General features: G+C 36.9%; 11 protein-coding genes across 11 annotated transcripts; 2 read left to right on the forward strand and 9 right to left on the reverse strand. All coding sequences in view use genetic code 12, as the record gives it.

Annotated features, from left to right (window-relative positions):
* Positions 1 to 124: 124 nt before the first annotated feature.
* MCM21 (Mcm21p) lies at positions 125 to 1,183 on the reverse strand (the record flags this gene model as incomplete). The annotated part of the gene is made up of 1 exon (XM_064994871.1): positions 125 to 1,183. The coding sequence occupies one exon, from the start codon at positions 1,181 to 1,183 to the stop codon at positions 125 to 127; it is 1,059 nt and encodes a 352-aa protein (XP_064850943.1).
* Positions 1,184 to 1,514: 331 nt separating this feature from the next.
* Positions 1,515 to 2,924, reverse strand: PHO92 (mRNA-binding phosphate metabolism regulator; the record flags this gene model as incomplete). Its single annotated transcript, XM_064994872.1, has 1 exon — positions 1,515 to 2,924. The coding sequence occupies one exon, from the start codon at positions 2,922 to 2,924 to the stop codon at positions 1,515 to 1,517; it is 1,410 nt and encodes a 469-aa protein (XP_064850944.1).
* A 1,199-nt stretch (positions 2,925 to 4,123) lies between these two features.
* Positions 4,124 to 6,952, reverse strand: DASC09_012700 (uncharacterized protein; the record flags this gene model as incomplete). The annotated part of the gene is made up of 3 exons (XM_064994873.1): positions 4,124 to 6,717; positions 6,775 to 6,834; positions 6,913 to 6,952. The coding sequence occupies 3 exons, from the start codon at positions 6,950 to 6,952 to the stop codon at positions 4,124 to 4,126; spliced, it is 2,694 nt and encodes an 897-aa protein (XP_064850945.1).
* A 268-nt stretch (positions 6,953 to 7,220) lies between these two features.
* Positions 7,221 to 8,357, forward strand: DASC09_012710 (uncharacterized protein; the record flags this gene model as incomplete). The annotated part of the gene is made up of 1 exon (XM_064994874.1): positions 7,221 to 8,357. One exon carries the CDS (start codon positions 7,221 to 7,223, stop codon positions 8,355 to 8,357), a length of 1,137 nt encoding a protein of 378 aa, XP_064850946.1.
* A 464-nt stretch (positions 8,358 to 8,821) lies between these two features.
* DASC09_012720 (uncharacterized protein) lies at positions 8,822 to 10,909 on the reverse strand (the record flags this gene model as incomplete). The annotated part of the gene is made up of 1 exon (XM_064994875.1): positions 8,822 to 10,909. The coding sequence occupies one exon, from the start codon at positions 10,907 to 10,909 to the stop codon at positions 8,822 to 8,824; it is 2,088 nt and encodes a 695-aa protein (XP_064850947.1).
* A 150-nt stretch (positions 10,910 to 11,059) lies between these two features.
* Positions 11,060 to 11,968, forward strand: RAD14 (DNA repair protein RAD14; the record flags this gene model as incomplete). The annotated part of the gene is made up of 1 exon (XM_064994876.1): positions 11,060 to 11,968. The coding sequence occupies one exon, from the start codon at positions 11,060 to 11,062 to the stop codon at positions 11,966 to 11,968; it is 909 nt and encodes a 302-aa protein (XP_064850948.1).
* A 59-nt stretch (positions 11,969 to 12,027) lies between these two features.
* PCD1 (8-oxo-dGTP diphosphatase) lies at positions 12,028 to 13,053 on the reverse strand (the record flags this gene model as incomplete). Its single annotated transcript, XM_064994877.1, has 1 exon — positions 12,028 to 13,053. One exon carries the CDS (start codon positions 13,051 to 13,053, stop codon positions 12,028 to 12,030), a length of 1,026 nt encoding a protein of 341 aa, XP_064850949.1.
* Positions 13,054 to 13,248: 195 nt separating this feature from the next.
* CRD1 (cardiolipin synthase) lies at positions 13,249 to 14,145 on the reverse strand (the record flags this gene model as incomplete). The annotated part of the gene is made up of 1 exon (XM_064994878.1): positions 13,249 to 14,145. The coding sequence occupies one exon, from the start codon at positions 14,143 to 14,145 to the stop codon at positions 13,249 to 13,251; it is 897 nt and encodes a 298-aa protein (XP_064850950.1).
* A 276-nt stretch (positions 14,146 to 14,421) lies between these two features.
* CCT4 (chaperonin-containing T-complex subunit CCT4) lies at positions 14,422 to 16,029 on the reverse strand (the record flags this gene model as incomplete). Its single annotated transcript, XM_064994879.1, has 1 exon — positions 14,422 to 16,029. One exon carries the CDS (start codon positions 16,027 to 16,029, stop codon positions 14,422 to 14,424), a length of 1,608 nt encoding a protein of 535 aa, XP_064850951.1.
* Positions 16,030 to 16,281: 252 nt separating this feature from the next.
* Positions 16,282 to 19,054, reverse strand: DASC09_012770 (ribosome dissociation factor GTPase; the record flags this gene model as incomplete). The annotated part of the gene is made up of 3 exons (XM_064994880.1): positions 16,282 to 18,551; positions 18,721 to 18,762; positions 18,835 to 19,054. 3 exons carry the CDS (start codon positions 19,052 to 19,054, stop codon positions 16,282 to 16,284), a joined length of 2,532 nt encoding a protein of 843 aa, XP_064850952.1.
* Positions 19,055 to 19,298: 244 nt separating this feature from the next.
* On the reverse strand, positions 19,299 to 23,075 carry AXL1 (Axl1p; the record flags this gene model as incomplete). Its single annotated transcript, XM_064994881.1, has 1 exon — positions 19,299 to 23,075. The coding sequence occupies one exon, from the start codon at positions 23,073 to 23,075 to the stop codon at positions 19,299 to 19,301; it is 3,777 nt and encodes a 1,258-aa protein (XP_064850953.1).
* Between the last annotated feature and the right edge of the window lie 237 nt (positions 23,076 to 23,312).

Below are 23,312 nucleotides of genomic sequence, written 5' to 3' on the forward strand. Positions count from 1 at the left end.
CTTTTTTTTCTTTTTTTTTTTCTTCTCATTTGCACCATTTGTCATCAATGATACATATTTCATATCTTGTAACCATATCTATAGTCATCTTAATCCACAAATTCATAATTCTCGGTAGAAAAATCTACATACTATAATCGGGCTTCATTACTTCTAAAGCTGACTGAAACTTATCAACTAAAGTAAAATAGGATCCCTTCATAATACTTTGAACCAACAATTTTTTATCAGTGCTTAATCTAGCATTTGCGCTTTCCAATACACAGGCATTAGCTACTTCAGTAAAGTCCAACAGCAATTGCAATTTTAACCCATTTGAAAGTTGAAATGTCACTTTGCTGAACGATAAATCCGCATCAATTAGTTCGATACCTTTCAAACTGGTTTCGACTTTCTCGAGCATAATTTTCTTTCGAAGCACCAACGAAAGCCTGGTATAGACCTCACTGACAAATTTATTCAAGTCAAGGTTCAAATAGCGGGATTCGAGTTCAGTTAAATGGATATACTTAGGTATGGTGTGCTTGAATATGAAAAACTCGTCGTTTTTGTCATTTCTCTTTAGGATAATATAGTACGGGGCTTGGAATTGCTTGGTGGTCTCATTATAAGTATCTAGTCGTATACCCAACAAGTGATGTTCATCGTTGTAAAGGCCCTCTGAAGAAGCGTTGTTTTGGGCATGAGATATAAAGGAAGGATCACTAACTGCAAATGCTGTTATGCCAAACAATCTTGTCAAGCTCTCAACCATTGTTGAGTCAATCAATTCCTGCTCTGTCTTTTTCTTGAGCATTTGCAACTTAGTTTCCTCATTTAGTTTGCCTTCTAGGTTATCAAATCTTCTTTTCCTGTTCGTAGTTTTGAAAAACTTAGATATTGATGGATCCATTTGGTCAGCGAATCCTTGACTATCTCTGGTTTTATCTAAACTTCCTAAAGAAAGTTGGGGGGCCTCGTTACTTGAAAATAATGGGTCCTCGTTGCTTATAATTTCATTCAATATCGTGGTTTCGTCTTGGGTATATTCCAGGTTCTCAAGATCAGAGTACAATTTCGTCATTAAACTGTGGAGCGATGGATCCAAGTGATCCCTCAACTCTTGAAGAAGTTCTTGATTTTCATTATCGATCTCGCTGAGTTGTTTCTCTAACTGTTCTATTCTCTCGTCCATAATTGGCATACTGGCCCAATATCAGCAGCTTTCTCCGTTATTTATGTTATGTACGTGATAGCTGATGCCCCAATGTTTACAAAAAATGAAGGGACGGTGCGCGTCATGCATTACCCGGGAATGATTTACACAGAAGCTATTGAAGCCAGATGACATTCAAAGATTACTGTTGTGAAGTTAAAAGGTGACATTAAATAGCAGATATATAATAGAATAAATATCGCAGAATCCAGAATAAAATGAATATAAATATATATTAGTAAAACACAAGTGTAAATGAACAAAAAGGAAGGTAATGAAAGTATTTTGATATAATTTGAGAAGAGAATTGAAAGCAATGTTAGTTATTAGTCAAGAAACTTTGTCCTGAATGAACAGTCTTAAAAATTTCAACTATGGTGGATGCTGTTAATACGGAGATTTCCTGACCATCGGCGCAATTGATAACACTTTGGTGTTGGTGAGCAGAGATGGCTAAAGATTGAAAATAATTCAAGCTCATCTCTTTAACGAATGTGAACTGCAAATTGAAGAGGATTTGGTCACTGCTCAAGTTATTTTGGAATCCAGAGAGCAACTGAGCTATCCCACTAAAGGAATGGTATCCATGGACCGAAAACAACAAATAGACCGGGTGATTGGTTGAAAGGACCTCTAGTAGCTTTTTATTTATGAATTGATTATTGGATGACCAAAATTTTGAATAGAATGCATTTTGGAGCTCAGTTACTGAGGACAATTTGATGTTGAAAAAGCGAGAAGATTCATGAAGATTGAAGTTTGGAGGGGAGATTATTCCAGGTTGGTGAGAATACTCATCGCTGGTTGTCTGCTTGAACGAATAATTGTGAGTATTTTCTTGTCTAGCAAACTCGAAGCTAGTACTGATAGGACTGTATGTTGAGGTGAAACTATGTTGATCAAAAGTGGATTCTTGACTAGAAGGAGCATACGAACTAGTCGATGATGGTAGCTCATATTGATTAACAGAGTATCTGCTTGACTCATTTCCGAATCTATTAACTCCTCCACAATCGGTATAGTCTGAATCACCTAATAATCTTGTCTCATGGAAACTACTGTTAATGTGTGGGGTACTTGACGAGCTTAAACCGGCAAAACTAGCTCCTGTTGGAGATGTAGTGGCATTTGGAGACCAGATAGAATTGGCAAACTCTACCGGTGAGGTTGGAAATTCGTGTCTTTTCTTGGGATTATGGCTTATATTGGTGTCTAGCTTGGTGAGGTAGATGTCTTCGGAATTTCTGCGGGTTACAGTACTATTGAAAACAGGAGACTGCATCTGCTGATCTTGAGGATGAACGGCATTATTGTTTGTATTGTAACCATCTAAAGAATTTCGACCAATGGAAAGATAATTAGATTGTGATAGTGATTCATGGGATTCAGGAATAGGCGTCGTTTGAGATCGATCATATTTTGGACTTCCAGTTCCTGTGAAAGCATTGAGGGATTTGTGTTGTTGCCTGGTGGTGTTAACGGTATTTCCTTTTTTGGTAGTCAACGATAGAGCAGAGTTGGTGAGAAAGTTTGTTTTATTCTTGATTAAGTCATTGGTCTTTTGGTTCAAGGTCAATAATTGGAACAAAGGTTGTCTCTCCACGGCCCTTTTGAGAGTCAGGTTGATGGGAGCGGAGTTTTTTTGCTCATTATTGTAGTTATTATTCTGGGTGATCGACATAAAGGAGTTATAAATTAAGAGAGGGTTGGTGTTATCTGGGGCAGTCATCTGATGATTACTGTTGTTGATCATATGGCAATTGGTAATATAGGGAAAGAAAGATAATAGATGGATGAAGATGGAAAAAAAAACAAAAAAAACAAAAAGAAAAACAAAAAAAATGAGGAACAAACAAGCTTTTTCTAATAGTCCTCAATGAATGATAATAACTGGTCGAAACATCTTCCGATTAAGTTGCGATCTACCACGCACTGCTACATACTGTTGTAGATCAAACGCTTGTGACTGTGGCGACCACATAAAAAGCTCAATAGATTTCTTTCTAAAACCCTCAGAGCAGAATGAACTAAAAGAACCTTATGTGCTGCTAAGATAGCAATAATATCTTACCAGCATTTGTAGGATTACGATATGAGATTATATCCATAGCATTGGATGTGGGTTCCTGATCGGGAATTGGGCAACGCCCTTTCATGTAAGGACATCATCCATTTTTTTGCATCGCCTTGGAAAAAAAAAAAGAATTTGGAAATCCGAGCATGGGAAAAATTGGCGAATATAATAGAGACTAGCCTAGTATATTAAACATATCCTCACACTTACTATGTGTAAGTATGGATGTGTGTGTGTGTGTGTGTGTGTGTGGACTATTGCGGTTCAGAATTGGTCTAAACTGCGGATACAATAGCCTGCAGCTCAAGCTATTGTTATATTGCAAATCGCCGGTTTGAACCCTCTGATCTCAACGGGAATGCATTTCCTTCCCTTTTCCTGTTGCCACCCAACAGTTTACGAAGGCTGGTCTCATGCGGAATGTGCTATTCAATCACTATACCAATAGATGGACACAGAGTATTCTGCTCATATACCTGCATGACTCAACATAAAAAAGATATAAGAAAATAAATAAATAAAAAGGAACAGGAAATCTTGCCATTCAAGAACATTATTGCATCGTTATCAATTAGCTAAAGAAAATGTTCTTGTTTCTGATTTATATGAGGAAAGCTTATTTTTTAGTAGACTGGGACCCTTAGGTAGGCAACAGTTGCTTCCACTTTTATTGTCCTGCAAATTTAAGACATCATACCAATCACGACTTCGGCATCTACTATACATGATAATACATCCATATGGAGAAAAATTACATGCTCCAGGTGAATGAGATGGCATTTGAGTTTCCTTATGTACTATAATCTCCAATTTCTTTCCTTATGGTAAAAGTATGTATATATAGATATATTAAATCAACTAGAAAATTTGAATCTTGCAATTGACCTTTCCTCTTCTTCGTCCTCTTCTTCTTCTTCTTCATCATCATCATCATCATCACCATCATCTTTTTCACAGTCATCATCCCCCGCAACCCTTCGCTTGAGTGAGTTCGATTTTCCCCTTGTATTACGCCTTGTATTATATTTGGCACCATTCTTAGTCTCGTACATAACTTCCTGATCATCTTCAGAATCACCCACAAAAAGATCCTGAGTTGTCGACAATGGGACCTGATCACAAGAAAATTTGAAATGATTTCCCGACTTTGATATACCCCCATCATCACTATCTTCATCGGATTCCTTAGCCTTTGAAACACTCAATTCGTTCTCGGATACTATATGTACGGTGCCAACTTCATCTTCCCCTGGTTTATTTTTCAATTTTCCGTCCTTGGCAAGATCATAAACCTCGAATGTTATATATTCTTTGTAAACCGATCCCTGGTTCCTCTTCAACTGTTGATTTTTCTTTGAGTTCTTAATGAACTTTTTGAAATTCTTTCTTGTAGACCAATCTGAGTAATCTCCGCTTTTTGTCATTTCACTTTCGTTCGGCTCATTAGCCTGTTTTCTTGTCACTTCGAACTCCTCAACCTTGACTTGTCGTCTGATATTATCAATTTCTTTCCTACTTAATTGTCTCTTCATATCTTCATCACCTCCAACTTCCTTTATTGCTTTATCATCTATCAGCTTCTTTGTTTTACGGACAGCTTCCATGAGGGATATTTTCCCATTATCTGATCTGTTTTCTGAGCCTTCTGACTCCGGAGTCATCTGTAATGGGACTTCGGGATCCTTGCCAAGAACAATATCAAAGGCCTTGAAAACTTCTTGCTGTTTGTCACTACCCTCGATACACTCTTTTTCGGGATTCGAAGGCTCTGCTTTCTTTTCGATGTGTAAAGATTCCTCCACTTTGGTATCTGCTAATTTGGTTGCCATATATGATACTTTTGAAAGGGACTCGACTTCGGATTTCTGTACAGGAACACCCACACTTTCTTGAGTAATCCCATATAGATCATCGAATGTTCTCTTCGGCTTTCGTTCAGGTCTTCTTCTTTTTCTTACATCAGTTCCTAAGGAGGCCTGTGTTTCTATTATATCCTCTTCAGTCTTTATCGCTACTGGTTCTTGGGTATTTGAAACTGGTTCTGAAAATTGTGACTGATTGGGTAAAGAATGAATATGTGCAGTGTGATACACATCCAGTGTTTTGGCGCCTTCCCTATTTTGCGGTATACTATCTGGGACTTGCATCACGGATTTTGGGGACTCCTTCAAATTATCTTCCTCTAATTTTTGGGCATATGATGATGGTACCGGCGAATTTGACGAAGATCCAGCTTGTGATTGCACTGGTTCGTTTCCGCCTAAGAACATCGACATTATATTAGTCCGATTCCTCGCTGTTCTTCTTCTTTTACTAGATGGTGCCTGCGGTGCTATTTCTTCATCAGATTTTTCTTTGAGGTCACTATGTACTTTTTCAATTGACTTATCCGACACAGAATTCTGCCCAGGCAATAATATCAGTGAGTCAGAATTCTTAACGACGTCAAAAAATTCCTGATAATTATGCAATGCTATTTTCAATTTAATCGAAGCTCTCTTCAACATTTTAAATTTCAATAGCTTTATTGGGTCATCCTCTGTAAGTCCCTTCATTAACACCAATTTTGAATCTGATTTGACTTTAGAACAATATTCATAAAGCTTCTCGCCCCCAAACTTTGAGCTATTCAGCGTATCATTAGCATCGATGTATGCATCGAGGTCATAATATATGACTTTACCTCCTCCGGCTTTAATAGTCTCCTCTAAATTTTGGAATTGGGACTTATCAGTCACAACAAAAGTGAAATGTCTAAATAAATTCAATCTTTCAGGATTAGGTCGATACACTTCATTTGGAAAGTAATCCATTATTTTGGGGAACTTTTTTGCCATGTCATATTCCAATAATGTTGTTGATGGCGGAATATCTCTACTAGGAATATTTTGGTCATCATAATTTTGATCAATGGCCATAACAGGGGTTTCCAGAAGTCTTTTGATCACTTTAACATAATCTGGGTTAACTATCAGAATATTTTTCACTAATGCCAAAGCAAGCTTGGTGGATAATTTGTCAGATTGTAAAAAGCATGTTGTGTTTTCAGTAATTCTTGCACAGTATTCAATGTTCAATCCTTTCAAATTACTTTCGAGAAATTGTTCCACTTCTTGTGTTTTATCACCGTCTGTTATAATGTCATTGGCAGAATACCCTATACAGATAGGTGACCAAATCAAAGCTAGTTTCAATTTAGCTTGATCTTTGCCAAACTCCATTTTTATTGGACTTGTATTATATTCCAATATTTTAGGATCCTTACCATCACGAATCGAAAACTTCTGTTCTTTACTTATATGAGTTTTTGCTCTTCCGCAGACCAGTATTTTAATCGGTGGGATTTTATTATTGTTATTTATTGGATCAGCTATTTCCAGAGCTTGGAGTTTGAACTGGATTTGTGAAACTGATTGTCTGAAAGGATGAGACGCAAGGCTAATATCCACTGAATTACTAGTTAGTATTTTGGAATTTGTATTTAATATTCTCAGATTTCACTCACAATCGCGGCCTCTTCCAACGGAATACTCTTTGTTCGGAAGAATTATTTTCTTGATGACTTCTATAATGGCGCACCATGTTAGTAATTTAGAAATTAGAGACACTCCAAAATTGGATTGCACAGCAATAACATTCATACCTCCTTCATGTGTGCCACTGGGCACTGATAGTATCCACATCACGGCCTGGTTCCAATATTGTACGATGGTGATATTCCTGTTGCCTTTGTGCCTTCCTCATCCCGGCGATTTTCTATTTGCCATGGTGCTTGTTGTACCCGTATCTTTGGTATAACTTTACACGTGCCGGGGTCGATCTCCATCACCTCTGCGAAAAGTGGAGAGACGAAATTACTAATTTTTGCAATCCGAGTGTAAAGACCTGATAGATTGTATGTTGGCTGTTTTGTCATACAAATAATTGAAATTCAAAACAACATTAATATTTATGGCCTTCTTCAATAGCGATCCTGCTTCATGCGGGCCCTCCAGCTCAGTTTCAAAGCTAACTAGCTTTGCAAATTCTAAAAATAATGTACTTAGTAATGAATATAATCCAAATGTCCCGTCAACATCGAGGAGCAAACAGTTTCACAATAATCATCTAAATACATTGGATAGAAGACTCGAAAATCAATTCAGCCTGTTCATGAATAATGATACGAAAACCAGCATCGTTGGTAACATGGTGGATCCCAGAAAAGGGATCAATGATTCACTAGTCAACCAGAAATACCGGGGACCTGCCAATGTACAACATGATTGGATTAAAGATTTCTCTCAAATGAGTGTTTCACAGCACGATCACTCCGTCCATATCCTGAAAATGAATTCTCAGAGCCCATTACCTCAATTTTCTCACTCACAGCAACAACTACCTCTGCATCATGCTCCTGCGATGTCACTGCAACAGAACCAAATAAGAATAATGCATCATAGTCACTTTCTACAAAACCAATCGATGCCAATATTCCAAAATACACGAGCAGAAGTAAATCAAGCTTATAATTCTGAAAATCCGCAGCAGTTAGAGAATGAAGATGATATTTTTGAGCAGGCGTTTTCCAACATTGAAAAAGAAATTGCATTACAAGGACTGTCTGAATTAGTTCTAGAACCATTAGCTCAAGATATCATCTCTGTACATCCAGAAAATGAGGTGCTTTCGAATATTGCAAGCAAAATCGCAGAGACTATGGAGCATGTTGACGATCTTAATACCGATAATAATCTGGAGCTTTCTCCAAAATTCCAAAATTCGAAATTTTTGAAATTAATGAAGGATATCTCAAATAAGAAAGTGGCTCTTTGTGAAAGTGGTAAGAAATTCATCGACACTAGCACCGGTGATAACATAAATGGTCTTGAAGCGGATGAAGTGCTTTTCACTGCTCCTCAAGCAGCAGCGATTGCACTGGAGAGAAGATTGGGTGATCCTTTAGACTGCTTGAATGATGGCGATGTTTTAGTTAGTTCAGACCAGGCTAGAGCTCTTATTAAAGGGAAGATTAATGGTCAGAATATTCTTCCTCGGAGCTCATCTGAAATCTTTAGTGACTACCTAAATGATGATGATTCTTTCTAGGCTTTTTGCAAAAAAAAAAAAAAAAAAATAAAATAATTCGAGATCAGGGGTTTGCAGGCATTTATTTGAGTTAATTAGAAATTAAGTCTTTTACTTTTTAGTTATTTTCTCTTTCTAGCTTCTCCAATTTGCAAACTTTATAATCGGTAATAATTTGTATCAAAAAAATGAGATGAGTGCGACGAAATATCAGTATTTAATGTACAAAATGCTCAGATATAGAAAAAAAAACTGGTTCCTCCAGATATAAAAAATGCTCATATGTAGAAAAATAAACAAAAAACTGGTACCTCCAGATATAAAACAAAACATAGTATGATGGTCATGAAATGCGGGTCTGGAAGAATGCATGAAATTTAGACCATAGGAGGTTAGAAGAAAAAAAAAAGAAAAAGGCATAAAAATGGGTGTAAATATTAACTCGAATAACAATGATATATATAGTTTAATGCAATGCAGTCAATTCAACTGTCTTTTTTGAGTCTTCCAGAATTCTCTGGAGAATGAAAACTATCCTTGAATTTTTCTGGGCTACTATCCAAATCAATTAGGTTATTGACCGAAGAGTTCTTCTGTTCAAAATTTCCCACAGAGCGCCTGTTATCATTCTTATTTACACGTTGTTCTTCTTCTTCAATAGAAAGGAGCAAACCATCCTTTACATCAGAGTAGAAGTTCCAAAGCGAAGAGGAGACAGTTTGTAAAACTTCATTTGGGTCCTTCGTAGGATTCAAAGATGGTTTACTACTAGCCAAATCGATGATTGGGTTATTTATCCCATTTCCAGCAGCACCATTATTCCCATCATCAAATAATTCCTTGAAGTTCCTGCTAGAGGCAGAAGAATTACTATTATTTGATCTTTTAGGGATAATGATTTTATGGTCTTTCATGTTAATGGACTTTCTATAAGAAGGATTCTTGCTGAGCTTTAAGCCACTTGCAGTTTTCTCCGACTTGTTCTTTGATAACACAAGCGATGAGCTTCTTTGAAGCGAGGATGATTTCTGACGCTCAGGTTTGGAAGGTGTGTTATGAGCCGCATTGTCATCAAAATCATCATCCCATTTGAAGAAGTCATCATCATCTGCATCATTATCCCCTCCATATTCATCTATTTCATTCATCATGTCTCTTTGTTTGGTTGGAGAGCACTTTTCTCTCACTTCTTTGGCTGACAAAGGCGAAGCAACTCCAGTTAATCCTGAGCCCGCTCCTCCGTTAATCACCCCACCGTTTGAAATTTTTTCAAACTCGGATTGCAACATGTTATCAAACTGAGAGAATAAATTGAGTGGCTTAGAAATACTGTCCCAAACAGAAGACATCCGCTTATTTGAAGGACTACTATTACCATTCCTGGATCCATTTTGATCCTCTGAGGCGTTATCATCGACTGATCCCTCTGTGGACGAAGAAATGGTTGCACCCAATATACCACCCAATAAACTATTGGCTCTGTTTCTACTATTAGTTATAGCAGAATTTTGTGGTGATAAGTTATTTTTGTTGGTGCCAGTGGATTGCCCGCTTTGAGCATGAGTGTGTAGCTTATTATTAGAGCTTCCCAAATTATTATATAAAGATTTTTGAACAAACTGTCTGAGTTCATGTAATTCCTTCATTTCAGTTTGTAATAGAGAGGTCAAATTCTTAATTTCATCCTTCAACTCAACAACCCTCATTTCCTTCAATGCCAAAAGCCGCAATTTTTCAGTAGTTTCATCAACTGGATCTGGAGAGAGGAGCGAGTGTCTTGAAGGAGGAACGGTATGTTCTGATTCGGTATCATTGATTGTAGAAGAGTTTAGTATGGACGTATGGTCAGTGTCGATATCAGCGGGTCTTTGGGGATTATCGCACGATATTTGGGACATGGAAGACGATATTGACAAAGATCTTCCAAGACCTCTCAGTTTCCTGAGATTACTTGCTCCTGTAGAAGATGTGGATGTGGATGCAGATGGTTGGTGATGATACAGCTTAGAAGGGTTGTGATACATCGAAGTGGATCTTTTAAGGCCAAAGGATCTGTTTTGGTGGCCTGAGGGAAACCCATTGGATATCACCGGAGAGTTGTTTGCGCTGACAGAATGTCTCTGTTGTATAACATGGTTACCTATAACTGGGGAGGGCACTGCAGAAATGCTTCTTTTCTGATGCTGAGATGAAGATCTCATCAACGGAGATGAGACTACTTTGTTTTGATCTGGAGTTGTGAGGGCACTATTTGGACCGGAATCTGTTATTGTAATACCCAAATTAAAACCACTTCGGGAAAATCTCCTGGCATGATTTGGTTTGTTTAAAGGAGATTTCAATGGTGTTAGCTTATTTTCATCAGCAATCAGTGTGGTTATTTGAGGTTCATTTTTGCCAACTGTTGGAGCATTTCTCACGCTTTCCTCAGTTTTTTCGTTGGCTAACAGATCATTGTGAGTCTGTGATGATACACTGCCATTCTTAGGCGCTGATTCTTTCCTTAATTCCGACATAGCAGCCAGCTTTCTTGGTGTAGACAGTTGTTGTATTTGAGGATCAACAGGTTTCATTCTGTCCACAAAATATTTCTGAAGGGGACAACGCACCGGTACGGAGCACGCGATAGACACCGCTGCGGCTTTACGGAAATAGTTTTTTCAAGCTGAGATGATGCGATGAGGCAGAATCATGGATACTTTTTGAGTTCTCCGCAGCCAACCATGTCAGAGAATAGCAGGGTTTCGAAGCTCACTTTGGAGCAGAAGAGAAAAAAGTTGGAGGCAAACAGAGCAAAAGCCCTACAGCGAAAGAAGGATCTACTAAATGGCTCACTAAATGGCCAAACCTCAGCTCAAAGGCCTGATGCTAGTAATCGAAATGCCAAAGATAATCGAAAAAACAAGAAAATGATCAAAAAAAGCGATTACATTCAGTATGATATATCAAACACAAAGGATACCAAGGGAGGGTATATAATGGAACCACGGCGCTCAGAAACAGATAAGACTTTGGATGAGTGGCGGCAACAGCAGGAAAAATCAAAAGAGATTCGGCGAGTGCAAGATCCTGCTCCACCGTTGGATATTTCGGCAGCTCCTAAATGCTATGAATGCAATACCATTGATATAAATCTGGAGTTCTTCAATGTTTATGGCTCCAGGGTTTGCAATAAATGCAAAGAAAAGTTGCCAGAAAAATATTCATTGTTAACAAAAACTGAATGTAAACAAGATTATTTTCTAACTGAATCAGAGTTGATGGATACCAGTATTTTCAACAAGATTGAAAAACCAAATCCCCATGCTAAATTTTCCAGAATGCAACTATTTTTGCGATATCAAATTGAGGAATTTGCCTTTAAGAAATGGGGAGGAAGTGATGGGTTAGATGAAGAATGGCTACGAAGACAGAAATATAAAATCGACAAAAAAGCCAAGAATTTTGAAGCAAAGTTAAAAGAAATGAAGAAGAGAACTAGAGCTGAGGAATATACAAGAAAATTAAGGGAAAAAAAAGATGATGGTTATGGCCATGCTCATGATTGGTCAGAGCCTCTAGACGTCGACGGCACTGTGGTTAGAAGAAGATGTAAGGATTGTGGATTGGAAACTGAGGAGATTAATTTCTAGTGAGAACTTGCGGACTTTTGTATTTATATCAAATCTAATATAATTTATACTCCTGATCTTTATATTTTTGAGCCATTATTGTAAATTTCTATTAATCTTTTTTCTTCATCTTTTGGTAAGACATCACCAAATGAAGTTTTCTTGTCACCATTAATGATACCGACTTCAAAGTCACTTCTTTTGCCATCCTTAAGTTGGCCTCCACTTGTAGACAATGAATAGAGTAGCTCTTCTTCTCCGATATTCCTTTTCTTGTCCCAGTATTCTTGTCCTTTGTAAGCTATCTGTGCTAGCTCATACAAGATATTGGCAGTGAGTCCCCACACGTTCCTAACTTGTTGGTTCTGTGCACCTGCATTACTACTCTCATCTTCAGAGGATAAGTCATCGACATCAGCTAACCAAGTAGCTTCATTTTCGTGATTACTCTGTGGATATATTAGCGATCTTAAACACCATTTGATTCCTGCCCAACTTGTGTTAACTGCCCGTTTCTCAAGATATTCACTAGACTTCTCTTGGAGCTCAATTTTCAAATTGGCTTCTTTGCTAACACTCTTGATTTTCCTTTGGTCAAAGAAATCCCTCAATGGGACTGAAAAAATGCTCGAACTTTCTCCAGGGTTTAGACTAAATTGCAATGATTTATCCAAAATATTGAGCTCATCTGACAGAGTTCTCAATATCCCAACACAAGGTCTGACAGCTAACACGGTTCTAGCTACAAAACACGGTAAAAAGTTCAACTTCTCGAGCTTGAGTCCAAGCTTCGATAGCTCTTCGTCTGATTTTGGAAATCCAATTTCTTCAAATGCCTCCCTTCGTGATGTTTCCCACTCTGATTCCAAACCATTATCAGCTTTCCCGCCGGGAAAAGATACGTGACCGGAAAAGTTTCTAAGCGACCTTGATCTTTTCGTCAAAATCACTCTAAGTTCTCCACACCTTCCAAGAAATAGAATTACCAAAACTGCTGACCTTCTTGATATTGGAAGCTTATGCCAGACCGTTGTCTTGGTGTTTGAGTGATAATATAGTGGCTTGTATGAAATAACATTCGGTAAGAAGCAAGCCTCGGTACTCATCGTCGCTGGTATTATGATATAATGAGATTATCGCTGCCCATGCAATGGGTAGTTGGCTTGTGCCGCTGTTCCTTATCGATTTTCTTAAACCTTTTTTTTTTTTTGTTGAGGTGCGTTAAGTGCTTACTAACAATATTGACGGGTTGAACGGAATATAAAAATACTTGGGAACTATATACAACAAAAGCTCGGGTCCTAGTTTTGTTTGACCCACTTGACAGCATTTTTGCTAAATAAATAAGAGCTTCCTCCAAGGACAGTGGTGAACCCAACAAAGTAGCCATAATACTCGAAGAGCATGTTCATCAACGATAGAGTATCAACATCACCGATAGTTGGCTCAACAACGGGCTTGAATATGGCTAACACTACATAGACCATTTGAAATGCCGTATTGTACTTCGAGATTGTAGTAGGAAAGACTTTAACGCTGGGTATGCTGAAGTCCCAATATCTCATAAATGTCTTTGGCGGTGGTAACGACTTGTACCGAATAAATATGGCAGAGATCCCCATTAGAATATCTTTACCCAAGATTAAAACCGCCAAATACATTGGAAAATCATAGTTGGAAATCGCTAGAGACGTGGTAGTTATGATCATCAAAAGCTTGTCTGCCATTGGATCAATAATCGAACCGACAATTGTCTTCAAGTTATACTTTCTAGCAATGTAACCATCAACAAAATCAGTAATACATGAATAGATAAAAAATGGCAAGGCAAATGAAATCTGCTGCTTAACAATGAAGTACCCTATTAGTGGAGCTGCAGCTATTCTAGTTAAAGTGAGGAAGTTTGGTAAGGTGTAGATATTCTCATGCTTTGGAAGAATATTTTTTATTGGGGCTGATATTTTTGACTGTAAATCTTTTGATTTATTGATTAACTCTTTGGCTTTAAGCTTGCTAGATACTACTTTTGAGGAGATATTATGTGAATTCTGGGTTATCAGCGAAGTTGTGAGACCTCGGTTAAATGACTGGCTTGCCTTAACGAAAAGGTTAAGATTGAAAGTCCGGGGAGCAAGTTGACTTTTCCCGAACCTTAGGGAAGTGACACCAAGCTTAGCCCAAACCCCTAAACCATTCATTTTTCACGCTAGCTTTTCTATTATATTTGTCTATGTATTTGGTCCTGAATGTATGACGCCGTCTAAGAAACTGGAAATTTCCGCTTTTTTTTTTTTTTTTTTCGTAGATTTTTTTTGATTTCTACGATGTCTGTCTGTCTGTTCCCCGGGACATATTTATCAAAAACCCCCCGCAAAATATAAATAAATATTACAACTAGATCTTACAACTGTAAAAATAAGAACAAAACGGTATCAGATGATATGAAAAGATTAATAACCAACATACATAACTGCTCATCTAGCAAAAGTAATATCATCGATTCTCAAAATCGACTTGACACACTCACTGGCAAGAGTAATGGCACTAATATTGACCAAAACTGGTTGCAAAACATTTTCAGTGAAAGTGTTGCTAGCACCAGATCTTCTCACTGATATACCAGCGTATTTTTCCCCATTTTCGTGCTTGTTTCTCAATTCAGTAACCACATTTATACTATTCAAACCAGCATTTTCCGCCAAAATTACTGGAATGATTTCCAAAGCTTCTGCGTACCCCTTGAAGCAGAAAGCTTCAGTTCCTGGTAACTCTCTAGAAAGCTTTAATAATTGTCGGGAAACTTCAATTTCTGGAGCTCCGCCACCAGCGATCAAACCTCTTTCTTTAACGATACAACGAATAACACACAAGGCATCGTGGATAGATCTTTCGGTTTCATCCAAAACTAAGTTATTAGCACCTCTCACTATGACTGATACGGTATTCGAAGTGCTTTGCTTGATACCAGTAATCTTAACGATTTTAGATCCATTAGAGTCTGTTTCTTCGATCAAATCGGCTTGACCTAATTTGTCTTCAGTGAAAGAATCAATGTCCGCAATTGGTTTGCAGCCCAAAGATTTGGCAATGAATTCAACTTCGTCTCTTTCAATCTCCTTAATGGCCATAATATTCAACTTCGACAAAAAGTGTAACGCTAAGTCGTTAACCGCATCTCTCAAAATAGATTTTTGGATCAACAATACATTACATTTGGATTTTTTGATCTTCTTGCACATATTCAACAAATAGGCTCTTTCTTCTTTCAATATTTTATCCATCTGTCTGTAATCGTTAATCACTATATTGTTTTCCATGTCTGGTTTTGGAGGTGACAACTGGAATTGAATCAACCCAATTTTCGCTTTTTCCACTCTGATTGGACCACCAGCAGATTTAATAGCATTTTGGTTCAATACAATCCCGTCGATCAATTCTGTGTCATCAATTGTGCCGCCCAATTTCTTAATAATTCTGATATCGTTCAAATCAACAGAGTATGGGTTATTAACACGATCATGAACTTTCAACACTGAGTCTACTGATAATGGAGCTAACAAATTAGAATGTTGGGAAACAATCTTCGAAGACAAGGATGTCGAAGCAGCTTTTATCAAGGCTTCACGGTCATCCAAAGAAATCTTTTGAGCCATATCTAACAAGATCTCCACTGATTTTGCAGCAGCTCTTTGAAAAGATTCTGCTATTATGGTAGGGTGGATACCTTTCTTCAATAACTTCTCGGCAGCACCCAATAAAGCACCAGTGACGACTACAACAGACGTGGTACCATCACCAGCTTCGACATCTTGAGCCTTAGAAACATCAACCAACATCTTGGCAGCAGGATGCAACACTGCCATATGCTTCAAGATAGTATGACCATCATTGGAGATGATAATTTTCCCCTTGCCGGTCTTGATCATTTTATCCATACCTTTTGGACCAAGAGAAGTCTTGATGGCATCTGCCACTGCTCTTGCAGCCAAAATATTGGAGTTTCTCACCTCTTGTGGCTTTTCTTTATCCTTGAAGGTGGCATTTGAAGGCGCCGTTTTAGCGGCTGAAGCTGCGCTGGACATTCTTTCAATTGCTTACTGAATAATTCTAGTCCTCTTTGCAATATTGCCTCTATTTACTTTCAAAAAAAATCAATGAATTTTCCAAAGAGAAGAAAAAAAAAGGCCAATGTTATTATTACCCTCTTGTGCACGTGATTTAACTCTAACACCTGGCAGATAAGGTTCCTCATGGTAGAACTGTTCGTTTGGCAAAAATTTATTCATTAATGATTTGTTTGTTTGCAAAAATATATTTTAATACAAGAGACTAATTCATAAAAGTTCTAAAATTTTACCGGCACCAATGGTTATTCCATCCCTTCTAAAGACAATTCTTCCCAATCTTTCATCATTTTCAAATGTCATTAAAGGAATTGGTCTTGGTAACTTAGTGCTTTCATCTATTAGCTTGACTTCCACAACTGCCCTCTTGTAAGAGCCTAAGTGCAAAATTCTCTTTTTCTTTTTCTTTTTCTTTTCACTATCAATCAAGTAAAGAAACTGGGTTATTTCTGCAGGTCTTTCTTGGCCGCCCGAGTGTACAAGAACCTTCGACCCCGGGAGCAATGGTATATCTCTCAAATCAAATAAATTCAATTCACAATTAAACTTTATAGTGGAAGCAATAACTCCAGCATCATCAACTGATACTTTCGAAAGTAAATCTCCAGATCGAACTAAATCGATGTTGCTCTTTAACTCGTCCTTTGCTTTCTTGTCCTTGAAAAACAAAAACACATTGTTGTCAAATTTTACTGTACAATCCCTTTCTTTATAGACTTCAATATCCTTACTAGCATCACTTTCTGGAGTTTTAATAGAGTCGATCTGCAATGGCAAACCACCTGGCGAAGAAATCACAGTCTCGCCAGTCTGAATAAATCCGGAATTAACTCTACCAGTAATAGAAAATTCTGAGGCTTGATGATAATCTGTACTGATATCAGAAATTTGAAACAAAAATTTCTCTTCGAAGATACTTTTGCTACTTTCATTTGCTGCATGTAAAACTTTCGCCTCATTTTCTAAAATTTCCAACAATGTTGGTTTACAGTTAGGATACCAACTGGTCAAACTCTTAATGGTCGGCTTCTTCGAGACATTGGTTCCATCAATTCCTGAAACAGGAACAAATATCAACTGCTCTTGAGTGAAGCCAACATCATTCACCAAAAATTCTCTTAGTCTTTTTTCAATATCATTGTACCTTTCTTCGTCATAATCGATCATGTCCAATTTGTTCATCACGATTACCAATTTTTTCATTCCCAATGAGTATGATAACAAAGCATGCTCCTTGGTTTGACCATCATAACTAAAACCGCTTTCAAAACCATCGTAGTTGGCATCAATAATTAACAAACCAATATCTGCCTGTGATAAACCCGAAATCATTCTTGGAACATAATCCTTATGACCTGGTGCATCAATAATGATGAAATTGGCCTCGTTAGTATCCACTGCAGTAGTACAAATATCAACAGTAACCCCCCTTTGCCTTTCGTCGATAGTTTGATCCATTATCCATGCCAAGGCAAAAGATTTCTTACCTGCCCTTGCTGATTCATCCTCAAGTTTCTTGAGAAAATTTTTGTTCACTTTGTTAAGAGATTTTAAAAACATTCCCATCAAAGTGGACTTACCAGCATCAACATGCCCAATAACCGCAAATGACAAATTTGGCTTTTCATTGGAAAAAATGCTATCCAAATCCAATTTCTTCTTTGGTTTCGTTGGTTTTGGTATCTTTAGATTCTTGACACCCACAGTTATATCCTCCACAAGCTTCTTCTCTTTGATTTCTTCAGTATCCTTGTTTGAATTGGATACTTGGTTACCTTGTGCGCTAAGCACAATATCATCAGGACTAGGTTTGGTAAAATTGGCCTTGATCTTATTTCCACTTGAAACTATAAGTTTGTCGTTAGTTTTTAGCTTTGTCACTGGTAGATAAGTACTATGAAGAAAATTATCGAACTGATTGACTTTATTTTGAATAGAGGGGTTACTGGTTGAGTTTTTCACTGTAATTATGGAAAATGAGGAATTTGTGCTGCTCTTTAATAACTCATGCTTGAGGCTAAATTTGGAAAATATACTACCATAATCTGAGGAAATTGAACAAGGAAGTTCAAAGATATTTTCCTTCGCAGGTTGTATTGTTTTCATTAGATCCTCTTTTATTTCTTTTCCTATTCCAAATTTCCTGGTGTCTACATTCACATCTTTCTTGCTGATCAACAATTCCTTTTGTTCTTTTTGTGGTGGTGCTATTCCTCTTCCTTTATTTAGTCGTAAGGCAGCCAACTTTGAAAGTTTTGAACCACCTTCTGGTTTCAGTTCCAAATTATCTAAATTATTATTGCCTCTTGAAACTTTGGGCTGGCTTGAGGTTTCATTCTTCAAACTGAGCCTATCTAAAATTGAAATGGATTTCAAATCCTTATTGCCATTCAGTCTGCTGGCGAGCCCACTCAATCCTACTTTACCCTCTGAAGAAGATTTTGACTTTTTGATTTTTGCCAATGCAGCAAGTTTGGATTCTTAAACTGTTAGCGAAACTGTTACTTCGTTTTGGTCATCTTTCTCAAAATAAAGTCGACAATCGCTAAACTGAAAATTTTCTTCCACATTTTCCTGATCCAAATGAAAAACAAAAAAAAAAGGTAGAAAAAGAAAAATAATGGCAAGTGGGACAATTATATAACATACCTTTAGGTGCTGGTTTGCTGGATGGCTTTTTTTTGAATTTTTCTATAAAAATATATTAGTAATCTTATAAAGACTGGCTTTCCACACTTCAGAATGGAGAAAAAAAAAACTCACTTTTCAAAGAGCTAATAGCCTCATCAACTTCCATATAACATTCCCAAATTTCGTTGTATATATCATCATAAGTAAACCCTGTGTACTGCGACAATTCCTTCTTCACCTGAGGAATGAGTTCTTGAATCTTTTCATCGTCTTCTGGACTGATTTCATCACCTTCATCGTAGTCATCATTTGCATAATCATGCAAGTCGTCTTCCTCGAGGTAAGTTGCCATTCTTCTATACACTTTTTAGCTACTGAAATCCTGGAAAGTAGATGTTTGTTCCAAAATCGCAGAAGCACATTGATTTATTTGGTTGACACAGAAATTGTATTTATGATCTCGTGATCAGGCCGGGTAATATGTTCTTTGCATCCAGCTAAACGTTACAGGGCTGACAATTACATTACACTAATGATTTATAATATATTATAATGTTGGATTGCTCTTTTAACGAAAAAGAAAAGAAGAAAAACTTTCATATAGGTGGGTTGTTTCTGTGGAATTCAGATATTTCCTCGATTTTCAGAAGTTTTATATAGGTTTCCAGTTTGTCGATCTCCCCGGCCGAACTATTTCTTTTCCCATTGAATCTGCCTTTAAGATTGACGTTGACTCCTTTGAAAACATTTTTCAATATAGCCACTAAGACCTTCATTCTTTCACCATTTTTCATAAAATATTTCAATAAGCTCTTCATCATAAGTGTCTCATTTCCTTTGCTTTCTCTCACTATTTCAATAAGCTTCTCTCTGGGAATTAGTAGGTTATTGAACATTAAAAGAATCTCAATTTGAGAGACCATCAATTCAATTTGCCTTTCCTCGTTATTTTCTGAAGATTCTTTTCTATTAGCTTCCCCATCTTTTTTTATCCAAATAGAAAGTTTTGATATCCTTGGTGATCTTATTGATACTTTTTCGTCCCAAAACTCCATAAATTGATACTTCTCAAGTCTGTTTATGAGTAACAAATCAATGCCATAGGAATCATTTGAATTAGATAGATAATTTGTCCTGATTGATTGAAATCTGTATGTCTTGGATATGATCTCTTCCCAAAGTTGAAAATGCTTATCCGCAAGTCCAGTGTTCAAATTCAGTAAAGAACTACCGCTTTTCACCATCGACACTCTGGAGAGATCCTCCAAATCAAAATTTGCACTATCAGTTGCTTTCATTGAGCTATTTAAATACGATCCAATATTTCCTTCGTTTATTTTACCAAAGAAATTCTTCGGACTATTTGACTCAGGAAGAATTCCACTTTCATCGTTAATGTACATCCTTAAAAAAGGAAATTTAATTTGTTCATCAAAATCCTTTTGGGTCATGTCCCTAAGCTTATGCTCTAAAGACATCAAGTATTTGTTAATTTCATTCTCAAGAGCTTCAGGTTCATAGTTGCCACTAACAATCGATATATGGATGCCCGTTGTATTTCTATATATTCTTAGTCCTGCGGTAACCACATAACCCAATTGCTTATTTGAGCGAAGTTCAGTGATGGCGTCCAACGATACAAAAAAGCTAAGCAACTTTGTCAAAGTCCTATTCTTTGAATCATCCCTTAAACCTGTTTGGATGAAGTACACTATACTGTTCGTGAAATCAGGACTAGATCTTTCAAAATAGTAATTATGACCCTGTTTGATGAAATGGGTGTTCGGACATTTATAGTTTAATTCTTCTTTGGGAATGTGACCTCTAAAAAGATGATTGGTTAGAATATCAACTTGGCTAGATATTCTGAAAGCTTGTTCTTTCCCAACATCTCCCTGAACAAATATATTTGTATACAATGAATTGTTTTCATTATGGAATATTTGGTGTACTAATTCTTCGATATCCTCGTAAGTATTATCACTGAGCTCTTCGAGTCGTCTTTCCAACTGAATGGAGTTCTCCTCCAACAACACCACTGATCCAGCAGTCGCTAACTGAAAGGAGTTTTGTTTGGCCAAATTTTCATAGAATTCTTTGATCTTTGACCTCGATTTGAAATACAAGGCATCATCAATCACTGATGCGAATCTGTTTCTTTTGTATAATAGAAGCTCATTCAAAATCAAAGTAATCAATAAGTCTATCCTGGCAGAAAATCCGCCAACGATTATCCCAATTCTCAAATCATTTTTACTAGAAGTAGTTAGGTTCCAGCTATATCCTAGAGGTTCACTAGAATGAAGTTTAGAGTATAATCTTGCACTTATGATTTCGCACAAGATTTCATTTGAAACTATTTGCTTCGCACTTGCCTTGGCTATACCAGTACTGACAATATCAATAGATACTATCATCTTCCCTGAATATTTTAGTAAATGTTCGGGCTTGTAATAGATTTGATGGTGTCTATCTGATTCGAGTAATATCGGTGGACCTTCAAAAATACTATTTTTATTGTTGCTGAACCCTAAGGAATTCTTTGAGGATATCTTGAAACTTTCTTCAAATCTCCTGAGCACCAAATCATATTTTCTGGCAAATTCTGGAATAAATATATTTTTATTGAAAATTATTCTCATAGAATCGATTTCGGATTTAACTGAAATACCATCGATGCCTTTCAAGTAGTTGACATTGATTTTGAAATATTTGTAAGAGAAACAGAAATGTGGATCCTCATAAAAGTCACTCCCTTGAATTGCAAATTGCTTGGAATATTCGTTGTAGTAGTCATCATCAATGAGGAATAGCTCATTGAAAGTCTTAATCAAATCCCCCTTACCATATACCAACAAATTGAAGTTATTATAATTAATATTTCCGACTACAAATTTGTAAAACTCCAAAGCTCTCTCTTCCCACCATTTTTTGGCATCATCATTTTCAGAGTGGAAGCCTTTGAATCCCTCAAAGTCATTCCAAGACGGCATACCTCTCAATATCCATTTAGGTCCCAACATTCTCAAAGATTGCTGCAAATTCACAGAATAATCTGATACTTCATCCATTGATGTTTGATTTACGTCCAAATATAGGTAGTTTAGAAGGTCTATAGATAAAGCGTCAGACAAGTAGCTCGCCAAACTATCAATTATTTCCGATTTCTTTAGCTCTTTCTCCTCGAAAAATAGCTTGAAAGTCTCATTTATGGTCCTAAAAAACATTGAAATTATATGGTCGATATTTCTGGATCCTGTCTTCGTTAGCTTCAACTGGACAATCAAACAGTTTGATCCGATTTTCAATTCAGAAATGAAACATTCCATACTTTGGATATAATTTTTTCTCTGAAGAAACTGATAAAATGTCGACCCAGAGCTCTCATCTCCTAATATTCTTACCATTATATCAGCAAAGAGAAGAGACTTCTTTGACTGATCAGCATCATCAGCATTATAATCTAATGGGAAAGCTAAACGAGTTATATTTTCTGTATTAGCCTTAATGACAAATTTGATGAAGATACATCTATTGAGCTGCTTTCTGTTAAACGGTTTAGTTTTGTGATCATAGCTCTCTCGGATATTCTGAAAGTCGGAAATATCTTCTTTTTCTTCCACGAAGTTGTATTGAGGGATCAGACCAAAACTTGATAGAACCAATTTTTGAATAAGATTGACGGACTGGGGACTCTTCACTACCAAAGCAAACTTTCTTGGTTTATAATTACTATCAAAATAGGTGATTAAAGAGTCGCGTAGGGTACTTGTCGGGACTTTCAATAATGTGGACAAATTTCCTGTGGCAAATCTGCGGAAAACATTTCCTGGGCTGGCTTCTGAAAGTAATCTAAGTCCATGAAAAAGAATCTTTGTTAAATTTGTCTTGTTCCTGAGATGCTCGTTGTCAATTGCCATCATCTCTTTCTTCATAAATGGCATGTTGAATGTTGGAGAACAAAAAGTATCCGAAAATACTTTCAAAGACTCATCCAAAAGTCTGAAATCATTATTTGGAGATTTCATTTGAAAATAAAAACACGTTATTTCCCCTGTAGTATAGGCGTTTAACATTCCTTCATTGGTGGATCCCACAAGTTTTTGTAAATGATTGGGTTTTGGATATTTCTTCGATCCTAAGAGAATCATATGCTCACAGAAATGAGCTAAGCCCGATATTTCATCTGGATCATTATAAGCACCAGAACATACTGACAATGATACAGCTGATGTATCTTCTGTTGGGTCTGATATTAAAAGTGTAAGTATTCCGTTTGATAATTGGATTAGCCTGTATGTTCTATTGCATAACCCGATAGGAATAAAGAGCTCATGTTCAAAGTTCCTGGTTTCAAACACCGTAGAATTCATATTTTTTGTAGCATTTTGTCAAAAGCAAAATGAGATTGTTTTCGTGTTGATCAGCATTCCTTTTATCTAATTTGAGATTAGCCTCTGGCGGAGATGCTGGTGTAAGCCAAGACTGCCATTTTGGGACAAATCAATAGAAAAATATTGAATTATCCTCAATGATTCAACGTTAATTCTCTTGAGCCATCTTCAATAATGAAAATCCCGTCATCGCACTGTTAAGCTAAATCTTCTGGT

Source organism: Saccharomycopsis crataegensis (genome assembly GCF_037102585.1).
Source record: "Saccharomycopsis crataegensis DNA, jcf7180000000073, whole genome shotgun sequence".
In the NCBI taxonomy this organism is placed as follows: domain Eukaryota; kingdom Fungi; phylum Ascomycota; class Saccharomycetes; order Ascoideales; family Saccharomycopsidaceae; genus Saccharomycopsis; species Saccharomycopsis crataegensis.